Consider the following 13,290-nt stretch of genomic DNA (forward strand, 5'->3'; position numbering starts at 1 on the left):
TTGTACATTTATAATTTTCTTACTGACTTTGATGGTATTCTTAGGTGTCCCAACAGGATTGAGTACCCTGAAAACCTTTGTTTGGATAAAGGCCTTTTGGGGGAAATTTTAGTGAACCACTTGTCTCTAGGAAAATCTTTCTGTTCTGTGATCTTCTGAAGATAAGCCCTGATTTGGGGTTACTGTGTTAACTATAAAGTGGATGGTACATTCTTAATAGAGCTGATTCAACCCATAGGAAGAATAATTTGCTTTTATGAGACTTAACCCCTCCTGATCAGCAGTCATTCATCAGGACTTCCTTGGGAAAACGGTCTTACAAAACAGCATTTGCATATTTTTGGGTGTTAGTGGTTTGTGATTACTTGAGTATCTCCTGAGACCGTCTCAATCATTTGTCTTGGTTGTCATGATTTGGAAGAAAATACTAAGTAGATTTGAATCAGTATCTAAAAGGCTACTGTTTAGACACATAAAATAACTCCAAGCTTGCCAATTTTTTTTTAATAAGATGGAAGACATTAATAGGAATTTTCAGAATAAGTGGTAGAAGGTTAACTAGCTGAAACAATTTAGGAAACTTGAAACATGTAAAAGCCCTGATATTTTTCACTGAAAGACAATGATGGCATTGCTATTCAATTTAGTCTCTCTAGGTGGTTTTATGGATTGATGGACTTCATTTGAAAGTAATGTCGTCTTTCATTACAGAGCCCAACTGACTCTTGCTGCTACAACAGAGTCTTAACTTCCTGCATTTTCCAAATTCCCATCCTTGTAAGCTTCATGCTTTAGGCCCTAATGGCTAGTTTTTTCTCTATACAGGATTGTTTTTCATTAGGTTCACTTGATTCAACCGTCGCTGGATTTGGGAGCAATGGCAACATAATCAACATACTTCCTACAATCTTCAGGCTTCACATGTGCTGATGATGATGTAAACCAACTCTGCCCCAATCATCTTCCCCTTCTCTTAGGGTCTTACTACATATTGCAACAGAAGATAATATTGGAGGCGAAGAGGGTAACATGAAGTTTGGCACTACCCTGAAGAACTGTAGGCATCTCTTGGAATGTGCTAAGGAACTTGATGTCCAAATTATTGGGGTTAAGTGAGTATTTTGTTTTAAGCTTCCATCTTATGGTGATAAATCTTTGTCTTTCCGATGATAGATTACTTAACACTTCATTTGCATGAAGTCTAATAGATTGAATTTTCAGTTTAATATTTATTTTTTTAGTCTAGGAAAAACAAATATGTTTTATCCTTCATATAATTTTGTACATATACCTCTCCCTTCCCTAATTAAGAGATAAAATAGTAAATAAAAATTCAGTTAGGTTAGTAATGTAAAACCCCTCCTTTTAAATTGGAGAGGATGTACTAGAATTCTAATGAATACCAAAATAACATTCATCTGAGTTGTCATTTTGCTTTATTTTTTCACCCCATCTTTAAATTTTTTTCCTTCTCTTTTTAATCCCTTGGGCACACCAATACGACATTGTGTTACTTTCTTGATTTTTATGTGTGCAGAAATGGATACCCAGATTTAATGATTTGATCATAATCTCAGAACTATGATCTGAGTCAGATTTGGAGCACAAAGCTCCACAGTTTCTGAGATGCCAGTCCATTGCTAATCTTATTACAGTACAAGATCTTGCTTTTTAAATATTCATAAAGATGGATAAAGAATCACCACTGTTAAGTTTAATTCTGTCTTAGGTGAAAAATATTGACATATATTTGAGAGTTCTCATATTTCTATTTTTAAAGTTAATATACAGTAAAATTGACTTTTGGGTTTATACTTTATACCACTGCCACGATCAGGATACAGAAGCGTATTTCATTTAAATTTAAGTATTCTGTTCTGAGTTTCTGATAAGTATCTCTTAAGTAATACTAACAAGCGTTAGTAATACTCAGCTGAATTAATGTTCGTTTGTATTTCACAGTAGACATTTTTATATTTTGTCAGATAAAACTATACATTCAAATTAAAGATTTCATGACCCAATTTTATTGCTAGTGCTTGTTACTTTACTATGTATACATAAAAGCATGCCCTTACCTGATAGTTATAAAGCCTGATAACTCATTGTTAAAAATTCTTTATAAAATTACAGTATTACTCAAACATTGTCTTTTCTGAAAGGCTGGTTATTATAACTTGGATAATTAGAGGCTTGTGCTTCCAATTCTTTAAATATTTGATAAGGTTACTGTGAATACTGTGTCAATATGGTGAACGAGAACTGAAAAGAATTACAGGAAGGGCCTCTGAAATGTACTGTTGCTTTAAATTTATTACTCTTTCTTCCAGATTTCACGTTTCAAGTGCTTGCAAAGAATCTCAAGTATATGTACATGCTCTATCTGATGCTCGATGTGTGTTTGACATGGCTGTAAGTTTTTTTCCTTAAATTATTTTGATATTTTAAGCCAGGATCTTATTTATTTTTCTTTTTCTCTACATCTCTTTCTTTTCAAAGATTTTACTTATTTATTTGAGAGCGAGAGAACTTGCGCGCGTGCAAGTGCGCATACCCTAGAGCAGGGGGTGGAGCAGAGGGAGAGGGATAAGCAGACTCCCAAGCAGCAAGAGTTCCATACAGTCAATATTTTTTAAGTGCGTAAAGGGATGAAATAGTAATTTACTTGCATATGTCTATAAGACAGTACAGACATCGTCAGGAAGACGGTATATACACAACACTGAATAAATCTATTTCTGTTGGTAGAGACCAAAACCATTGCCATACTAAGGATTAGAACAGATGCTATTTACGTCCTTGGGAAGGGGTTTTTGAAATGTCCTTGTAGTCCTAACAATTTGGATAAGCATTTAAAGTATTTTTTTCCATCTCTAGGGAGAATTTGGCTTCACAATGAACATGTTAGATATTGGCGGAGGCTTCACAGGAACTGAATTTCAGTTGGAAGAGGTAAACTTTGTTCAGTGGATGGATATACTGGAATAATCTCATTTCTTTGCTACTTAAGTGGTAGATACAGACAAGGGTTTAACAATGGCAGGAAATAAACCCTGTAACAAACATCTGTTTAAAATTTGATTCTAAGAAGATGAAGAGGCAATGAGAAGACCTAGCTAACTTTGAAAAGCTTAATAAAATTCTATGAACTCTATAGCATAAAACGTTTGTATTCAGTTGTGTTTCTGCTCTAATGGAGTACTTGATAGTACAAGTGAATTTATAATTTGGACAGTTTAAGCTGTTTTATCCAATATACATTACTACTCATCTTCCTGCTCTGCCTTCCATCCCTCATTCTGTAGTATCTAGAAACTGATGTTTTGCTCCTTCATTGCTATTGTTAAGGAGTATAGAAACATGACTTTAAACAGTCACCAGTAGCTATTTGCTATTGGGATTATGAAATTTTTAAAAATAATGCCATTCTGATAATACAAACTTTGATGTCTCAAAAGTCTGCTTAATTGCTTGAAGATAATTGCTAAATAAGCTTTCTGGTCTGTAATTGGAACTACTTTGGTTTTAAATTTTCTAAGAAACCTATCAATCTCTTAATGTGACTTATCTAGTTCAATATTGAAATCATAATGTGGGGTTTAAAATTCATAGGTTAATCATGTTATCAGTCCTTTGTTGGATGTCTACTTTCCTGAAGGATCTGGCATTAAGATAATCTCAGAACCTGGAAGCTACTATGTGTCTTCTGCATTTACACTTGCAGTTAATATCATTGCAAAGAAAATTGTTGAAAATGATAAATTTTCCTCTGGAGGTGAGTTACAAAGTTTATAATTTTGTTTCTGTTTGATAAATTCATCTTCAAACTAATTGCAATTATCTGATACTAGTCGAGTGTAAAATACTGTAGGACATGGAAATTTACGGATTATGAGGTTGTGGGTGATCTTCAGTCAGCTGTAAGCAGCTGGGGAGCATTTTAAAATGCCCTCTGAAGTTGCCATAAGACCTCTGAAATCTAACTCTTGGTTCTGATATTTAGATATGCATATTTTATTTATTATTTTTTTGGAGACACCACAAGCCCATGTGAGGTTGGGGTGGGGCAGAGGGGGAGAGAGAGTTTTTTTTTTTTTTTTTTAAAGATTTTATTTATTTATTTAATTGACAGACAGCGAGAGAGGAAACACAAGCAGGGGGAGTGGGAGAGGGAGAAGCAGGCTTACCGCGGAGCAGGGAGCCCGACGCGGGGCTCGATCCCAGGACCCTGGGATCATGACCTGAGCCGAAGGCAGTCGCTTAACCAACTGAGCCACCCAGGCGCCCCAAGGGGAGAGAGAGTTTTAAGCAGACTCCCTGCCCAGTGCAGAGCCTGAGACGGGGCTCAGTCTCATGACCCTAAGATCATGATCTGAGCCAAAATCAGGAGTCAGTTGCTTAACCGACTGAGTCACCCAGGTGCCCCTAGTTACTCGTGTTTTAGATAAACCTCCCCCAGATGATTGATTCTCCTATCTTGTTAAGAACCAGTGTTTTATTGTAATGTCTCTTGTCCTGTTCCTCTTAGTCAGATGAGTCACTGGGAGGATGTACTTTATACTTTTTTACATAACAAGGGCCAACAGAGTCTTAATCTGTCTCTAGTCAAACCAACAAAAAGGCACTAGACAGTCTGTCTTGCTGACAAATACCACTTTAAAAAACGTAGAAAGTACTGTTCTACATTAAGAAGACTAACTCCTGTAGTTTTTTTTTTTCTCCGTAAGTTAGGAAGAATAAGGTTTTTTTTCTTTTGAGTTTTTAAAATATCTCAAAGTTGAAGAGCTGCAAGAATAATATAAGGAACTTCCCATTCTGATCACTTGGTTAAGATGGTGTCAGGTGGGTTTCTTCATTATAAAGTGGAAAGATAATTTGTAAATAACGTTTTTCTTTTCATACTTTCACCCCATTAGTTTTAACATCAGTGAATTTCTGACTCCATTATTCAGTCTACGAGTAGCTTTCTCTATTTATAATAGTTTAGACTCCTAGATACTTACTCAATAGATTATATAGTCGATTATTTTTATTTACTGTCCAAAATTGGGGTCCTTTTGACATGTCCCCATCGTTCCCTGAGTGCTTCTTTATTTCATGGTACATCAAGATGTTCCAGGTTCTTTACCTGCCTCAGTCCTAGAATTGGCTATGTCTCCAAGGAGAGTGGTATTTTAAAAACCAAGAAAGGAGTGAGTATTGGTTGTGCTCACTACTGACGCATCATTTCATCTAGGCTTTCTCACTGAACAGAACCAGGAAATGGGTGTGTGCATATATATACATAGCACACATAACTATATACCATCAAAAGCTGCGCATGCAGTATACCACATGGTGCATTCTGTTTTTCTCCTTACGTATTATAACTCTTTCCCAACAGTGAGAAACCTAGCTCCCATTATCCTACACCTACACACATTTGCTTAAGTCTGGAATACGCAGAAGGTGTTTCCTGAATAGCTAACTCATACCACTGCAGATAACCAAACCACTTAACCTGTAGTTCAGTATCTGTTGAGGGTTGGTTTTTGACATAGATTTTACTCCCTGTATAAAAATTTAAGTGTATAATTTGACAAATTAATGAAAGCATATACTGACATCCCTATAAAAACATAAATTTCATATCAGAATTTTTTCTTCCCAGGTTTGTTCCTTTGCCAGTCATTGTTGTGATGGTTTTTGCACCATTGAGTAGTTTGGGCTGCCTTCAAGCTTCATATAAATGGAATCATCTAGCATATATTTTAGGACAGCTCAGTATAAGGGCGCCTGGGTGGCTCAGTCGTTGAGCATCTGCCTTGGGTTCAGGTCAGGATCCCAGGGTTCTGGGATCGAGCCCTGCATCGGGCTCCCTGCTCCGTGGGAAGCCTGCTTCTCCCTCTCCCACTCCCTCTGCTGTGTTCCCTCTCTCTCTCTGTCTCTCTCTGTCAAATAAATTAAAAAAATCTTAAGAAAAGGGCAGCTCAGTGTAATGTCTGATTGAACTACTTTGTTTCGTGTTTATTGCTAATATTCCACTGTGAATAGACAATTTATCCATTATCTTTGCTGATGAATATTTGGTTGTTTCCACTTCTGGGCTATTACGAATAAAACGTAACATTCTTATTTAAGTCTTGTGGACATTTTTCATTTCATTGGGGAAATGACTCAGAATAGAATTGCTGGGTCACAGAGTAGGTGTTTTTAAAGATTTCAAAGTGGTATTTTACTCTACCACTGGTGGTGTATATGTGCAAGTTCTGATCCCTCACTTTTATTGATTTTTTTTGTATTGTCATTTTTTAATTTTATCCATTCAGTAGGTGTGTGGTGGTGGAAGCTCATTGTAGTTTTAATTTGCATTTATCTGGTGATTTCTGTAGAGCACTTCTTTCATGTGTTCATTGGTCGTCTTTGTGAAGTATGTTTTCAGTTTTTTAGGCTAACAGTTTCAAGGTATGACAGTATATATCAGGTTTTTTTCAAGTTAATTTAAATATTTTGGGAAATGTGAAAACTGAGTCTATTCTATAAATATTCAGTCTGCTCTGCCTTGCATAGTTTTAACTGTATTAGACAATTTAGTGTAAATTCATCTTCATTTTTTCTGCTTTATTTCAGTAGAAAAAACCGGAAGTGATGAACCAGCCTTCATGTATTATATGAATGATGGTGTTTATGGTTCTTTTGCAAGTAAACTGTCGGAGGACTTAGATACCATTCCAGAGGTTCACAAGGCAAGTTGTATTACAAATAATAGAACTGCTTATTTGGCAGTTTATTAACTGACTTTTTTTTTTTTTTTTTTTTTTTTTAAGGTGCATCCCAATTTTTGGAGGAATACTTTAGAATGGGGAATATTGCCCTTTTTTGAGGATTTGCCTTCCTTAGATGGAGTTAAGGAGCACCATTGCCCTTCTAGGCCTGCCTTTTATAGGCATATTTAATCTGATCTAATGAAAAATGCTCTCATCCACCCTCAGATTCAATACCTGTATGAACATGAGTAAAAACTTAATTTAAAAAGTTTCTTTTTCCCTGACAGAAATACAAGGAAGATGAGCCTCTGTTTACAAGCAGCCTTTGGGGTCCATCCTGTGATGAGCTTGATCAAATTGTGGAAAGCTGTCTTCTTCCTGAGCTGAATGTGGGAGATTGGCTTATCTTTGATAACATGGGAGCAGATTCTCTCCATGAACCATCTGCTTTTAATGATTTTCAGAGGCCAGCTATTTACTACATGATGTCATTTAGTGATTGGTAAGGTACTGTTTTCATTTTAAAGCTGATTGGATATTTGAGATGACATTAAATGTTGGCTAATTTTAATTCTGTAACAAATGCCTAACTTACAAGTAATAGCAAAATGCTCCTCTGTTAAGGGTTATTGGAAGACTCGTTACTTTATAATCTGATTTCATTGTCCACTTGTTATGTGTTAGTGTGGTCTTTGTGCTTAAACTTAGAATTACGGTTTTGTGTTTGGTTTTTTGAAAGGTATGAGATGCAAGATGCTGGAATTACTTCAGACACAATGATGAAGAACTTCTTCTTTGTGCCTTCTTGCATTCAGCTGAGCCAAGAAGATAGCTTTTCCTCTGAAGCTTAAACAGGCATCAATGCTTCTTTAGATCTGAAGTTGCAGGTTAAGCTTGTCTGGTCTACATTCCAGTGTGAAACAAATTCAAACAATCTTACTCTGTTAATTCTATTGGAAACAAAATCTATTAGTAATAGCTATTTGGGACCAGACAAAATCAGCTTTCATCTATAATTCATTGGGGGGTAATTGGGAGATTTAGATAATGTATCCAGATTTAAACTTACCAGTTTGTCCTACCCCTTAAGCGTTTAAAATAAAATATGCAACAAAATGGATGACTTAGTGGAGATGGAAGCCCATTAATTGGGTTCCCCATTAAATCGTTTACATACAAGTACACAGTTTTTATACTAAGGATTCATGTTAAAAAGTCTTGTAAAGTTAAATGTCTTTCACCCAGATATATCAAATGTCAGTGGAAGACCAGTGTGACTTCATTAGATACGTTTAGTGTATTTAGAATGTGTAAATTTGTGCTTTGAACTGTAGTTTAATAAATGTAAAATTGCATCATAGTATTTGTTGTATTTGACCTAATGTAACCCTTGTATGATTGCAATAAAATTTTGTGTAGATTTTACTGTTTTTTCAGGCTAAAACTTTGGGAAAGGGGGCTAGCTAGCAAAGGTAGTTTTGAAATAGATGTGTATATGGACTGTTTTGAAGGTTTTTTTTTTTTTCCCCTTTATAGCCCATTTAAGTTTAGTTTGGCTCAGTACATTTTTTTCAGTTATTTAAATAGTAATTTAAGTAAAATGTTTGGTAAATCATTGTGAAGTTCAGATTCATTATGGAGAGTTGATGTGCAGTAAGCATGATGTTTAACAATTTTAACACCAAAAATGTTAATTCTGCATAAACCAATTGTAATAATTAATAGGTGTTTCTGTATAGATAGAATGCGTAGAATACCTTAGTAAATCTTTGAATTACAAATCTTTCGGCTGAAATGGAAGATTCTATTAAATACTTTGAATAAATCTGGGGTGGGGGAGGGAAATAAAATCGCAGAAAACTCTGCAGCGCACTAAAACTTAAAGAAGGGCTACATCTATATCCAGAAACCTGATGCTCTTTTGCACGGAATACTATTTAAATTCAGAGTTGTAAGGGGTAGGGTGAAGCACACCTGTTCTCAATTTCTTAATTGCAATGATTTCAGACTTTAGTAGGAGTTTGTTTTTAGTTACGCTTAGTTTCTTGTTATTTCCCATTTGTTCAGCTTAGTAATTTTAATTCTTTTCATACTAAAATTTTGTGACTGGGGGAAGGGAGTTAGCGTTACTAACCTGACAGTTGTTGCCAGGAGTTTGCGCGTTGTTCACTGCTAGTATATTAGTAATCCTAGATCTCAGAATCACAATAGTAATAAAATAAACAACAGGGGTCATTTTTTTCCTAACTTACTCTATGTTCAGATGTGGAATTTCTGTCTTCCAAGAGGAAATGTGACTTGACTTTGGTGCCAATGGACAGAAAATTCTACCTGTGCTACATAGGAGAAGTTTGGAATGCACTTAATAGCTGGTTTTTACACCTTGATTTCAAGGTGGAAAGAAATTGATCATGAATCTCTAATAAATTTCAATCTAAACCAGTAGGTGCTTAATATTTTTTGATTTGATGCCCATTTGAATTTCATGGGTTCTAATAATTAAATTTAAGACCCCAGTCCATTGTCATCTATAATTACCCTTGGACTTTACCAAGGTATAATACGGGGTTTTATGCAAAATTCCAAGCTACATGCAACTTTTTTTAACCGTAATAAAGAGGAGGAATTATTCCCAGTCTTCTTTACATGTTGTGCTTTGTGGTCCAGAAATGGCAGACCTTTTAGAATATGGTACAACTATGAGTCCTTGGCTTGACATACAGCTCTGAGCTTCATGGCATATCAACTTTGCCATATTCATAGGAGAGTTGTTCTATGTATAACGGCTCAGAGTTGCAAATTTCACATGTGAATGAGATGGTAACTTTAAGAAATGTGTGTATTGTATTTGAAGACTGTTCGCCATAAATCTGAAGTTTGAACTTATGTATTTCAATTTGGTATGCTAAAAAGTACTGAAATAATGTAACAATCCTTTTTTTTTTAAACAATATTGTAATCTCAGTTCAGAATTTAACTGAAAATATAAAACCCAAATGATTTCTATATAGTAAATTGAACTGTAAAGGTAATTTGTGTGTGATTCTGAATACACAAGATAAAATGTTTTTATTCCTCCTTACGTTTTACTTTGGCTTCTATCATGAAAGAGTTAATTCTGCATATTGACTTTGTATATATTTTAACTTAAAAGCATTCTTTCAGAATCTTTATAAAGTAGCAAATCTGATAAAATGCTGGGCATTACATATGAAAGATTTTGATAAAGTTCAATACATGTGAGCACGAAGATGTTTCCTAGACCCATTAATTTGCCAGCCTCTTAAATTTTAAACTTAGACTAAATAAAATTGATTTTTATAAGTTAAGGTAGGTATTCCAAGTAATTGTGGGCACTGTAACATTCAATGCAAATATTGTAGTTAAGAAGCCACTCACTGTTAAATCTTTTTTGTCCCTTGTTGGGGACTTTGAATTTTCTCACGGTAGATATTAGCAACTTGACCAACAGTATAGTAAGAATACTTGCTTACTTGGCTTCAGAGTATAAGATCAGAAAAGAATTAGTAGCCTTCCACATTCAAGTTGTGAATAAATCTTCCAAATACTTCAATTCCTGTCTTGTCCATCCTGAAGGCAGAATAAAAGAATGCTGTATTTGCAGATTCAGGCTTTCATAATGGGAATAAACCTAGCCTAGGAATAAGAAACGAAAACCGGTTCTGATCTTTCCTGGCACTGCTGGAGGCTAATCTATACCTACTTAAAAAATAATAAGCTACCAACTTTAAGGTGGTTGTATTTTCATAACAAGTTATGATTTCTGGACCCTTTTACTCTGCTGGGACTGCAATCAAATTTGAGTAAGGATGGTGTGGATTTGATTTTTTTTTTTTTTTCTCCTAGCTCTTTGTTACTAAATCAGGACAGTAGAAAGTATTGAAATAGGAAGGCATTTTAAGTTTTAAAGAAATTCTGGTAATGTATGATCATCCATTTGGGCAAGTTAAAGTTAATCTGAAAAGTAGTGCCTGCTCTTAAATGTTACTGGGGAATTCTTTTTCCTTTGCTTACTACAAATTGTACATACTATGTGGATCTTAATCATAGTTCACATCTTCACCTAGAATGGAGTATAGATAGGGGAACACAAAACAGCTCCAGGCACTCTGTCCAGTGTTACACAGTTGAAGGATCTACTTTTATCTGTTGGAAACTTGAGACTGGGCAAACTTTTTAAAAATGACAGTGAATAGAAATTTAACTAACATGTTCATTTTGTGTGTTCCTGAATTCCTTGACCTAACTTCAGCTTCAAAAGCAATTCCATTGTTGAGTGGTCTTTCAAATCCTGGTTCTACCATAATACTGCTTATGCCTGTGAAAACCCTTTGCAGTTGATGGCCTAGTTTAAGAAGTTTGCCACTGGATCAATTACAGAAAGTTTGAAAAGTTAAGAATCTGCAATTTACAGATGAAGTGATCATGCATTGCCCCCCACGCCCCCTCCATGTTGTGCAAGAGTGCAAAAGGAAATCTTGCAGTAAACTAATAGGCTATTACTCCTTAAATTTAGGCCCAGGTAAATTAAAGCTTTTCCTAAATAACAGTGCCAGACTATCTGGTGTGTGCCTGTGCCTAAAACTTTGCCACCACTCAGTTTTTAGCAGCAGAATGTAAAAGCGGGGATACTTGACTAAAGGTTGGGAATTTTCCCTGGATTTCATTGATTTCCTCCCATGTATTCTGTGTCTTAAGTTGCTTTCTGGGGGGTTTTCTTCACTCCATATTCCAAGTCTGTTTTTCACTGCTGCGAATTTCCAAGCTAAGGGTGCAGTATCTTTTATCTCAATGTCCCTCAGCGTTAATTCTTCATGACTTAAACCTACCCTCTTAAGATACTTTCCTTACTCTTCTCGACAGAAATGAAGCAAGAGTATTTTCCATGTTTGATTTTTCTCCTTTTCTAGTTCTACAAGGATGCAACAACTTGCTGGGGTGGGAGGAGCACTTTATTGGTTCCCAAAAAAAGCATCATTTAAAAATGTATGAATATTACCTTCATCTTGCCTGGATAAGAACTGGGTTTAGAGTTAGACCGAAGGGGGGAGGGCATTGGAGTGTAAAACTGGATGAGAAAAGTTCACATTGAGGAGGAAAATATTCCCAAGTAGGATGATGCTCTGTCCCCTCCCTTTTACGTACAGTGTTGGCTATAATTTGACCTGCTTCCCTAAAAAGGGTTACACTCTGAAATTGCACCACAGGCTGTTGGAAAATGTTGGGTTCAGAGCACAACACTGTCAGTGCAACATTATTATATGGATAGTAACTAACTAAAACCTCAGTACAGGGGCGCCTGGGTGGCTCAGTCGTTAAGCGTCTGCCTTCGGCTCAGGTCATGATCCCAGGGTCCTGGGATCGAGCCCCGCATCGGGCTCCCTGCTCTGCGGGAAGCCTGCTTCTCCCTCTTCCATTCCCCCTGCTTGTCTTCCCTCTCTCGCTGTGTCTCTCTCTGTCAAATAAATAAATAAAATCTTTAAAAAAAACCTCAGTACAGGGGCGACTGGGTGGCTCAGATGGTTAAGTGCCTTCGGCTCGGGTCCTGATCCCGGGGTCCTGGGAGCGAGCCCCACATCGGGCTCCTGGCTCGGCGGGAAGCTTGCTTCTCCCTCTCCCTCTCTTCCTCTCCCCCTGCTCTCATGCTGTGTCTCAAATGAATAAAGTATTTAAAAAAAAAAAAACCCCAGTACAGTTTTACACTTAGTTAAATACACAAGTAGAACAAACCGTAGCACTTGGAGAAAGACCCAAGGTTTGTGGAAGTGGGAGGGTTGCAGACTTGTGAAGTGATGGAAGAAGGGTTATCTGAAATTGGAAAGTTGTAACACCAGTTGTGGATGGGTGTGGCTCCTAACACTTGGTGAACTGAGGTGGCTGGTAGATATTTGAGGAATGTGCATTTTTGTATAATGCTAAACTTGATTCAACTGGGTGTCGCATTCTGCTTTCACTAATGTTTCTAGAAGACAAAAATACTAAGTACCATGAAGTTCATGTTAGGTTAGCAGTGGTCCCTAATAAAACCAATCACCTTGGAACAAAGCGGTTTCAAAACGTAGTAGAGCTTACATCACTCCGTCAGGAGGGAGTAGAGTTGAAAAGTACCAATAATAAAGGATTTCATATCAAGCCTTCACCATCAGCGACCCCACTCTCCAATGACAGCAATTTGGTGGCAGTTGAGCAAATTAAACAGGACACAGAAATTGGAAATAAAGCCTAGCCTTAAGCCATGCACTCAAGGACTAACATCTCCACAGGCTCACGGCACTGCTGTGTGACGCACAAGTGAGAAGCTGTAAGTGTCCTAGAGATTTTTCTCCTCTAATTTCCTTGTTTTGCGTTTGAAGAAATAAAACACCCAGATAGGTTAAGGCATTTGCCCAAGATTCTACGGCTAGAGCAGGTCAGAGCTGGGATTCCAGCACAACGCTTGATACACCTGTGTCATTGTCTTAGCTTGGGTTTCCTGGACACAGCCACATGCAGAATGTTGGTTGGAAGTGCTCAGCCCTGCAGA

General features: G+C 36.6%; 1 protein-coding gene across 4 annotated transcripts in view; it reads left to right on the top strand.

Moving 5' to 3' along the window:
• The window catches only part of AZIN1 (antizyme inhibitor 1), a 31,742-nt gene extending 21,918 nt beyond the window's left edge, over positions 1-9,824 (top strand). For 3 of the 4 annotated variants that reach the window (XM_036120140.2, XM_036120139.2, XM_036120138.2), the window contains 7 exons: positions 978-1,112; positions 2,331-2,412; positions 2,878-2,952; positions 3,613-3,775; positions 6,610-6,725; positions 7,034-7,248; positions 7,486-9,824. In XM_036120140.2, coding sequence (XP_035976033.1) covers positions 978-1,112; positions 2,331-2,412; positions 2,878-2,952; positions 3,613-3,775; positions 6,610-6,725; positions 7,034-7,248; positions 7,486-7,597 — 898 coding nt within the window. In that variant the 3' untranslated portion in view covers positions 7,598-9,824. The remainder of the gene's footprint in view (positions 1-977; positions 1,113-2,330; positions 2,413-2,877; positions 2,953-3,612; positions 3,776-6,609; positions 6,726-7,033; positions 7,249-7,485) is intronic. The other variant, XM_036120142.2, reaches the window with a different exon arrangement.
• The last annotated feature ends 3,466 nt before the right edge of the window (positions 9,825-13,290 follow it).

Source organism: Halichoerus grypus, chromosome 5, assembly GCF_964656455.1.
Source record: "Halichoerus grypus chromosome 5, mHalGry1.hap1.1, whole genome shotgun sequence".
Classification (NCBI taxonomy): domain Eukaryota; kingdom Metazoa; phylum Chordata; class Mammalia; order Carnivora; family Phocidae; genus Halichoerus; species Halichoerus grypus.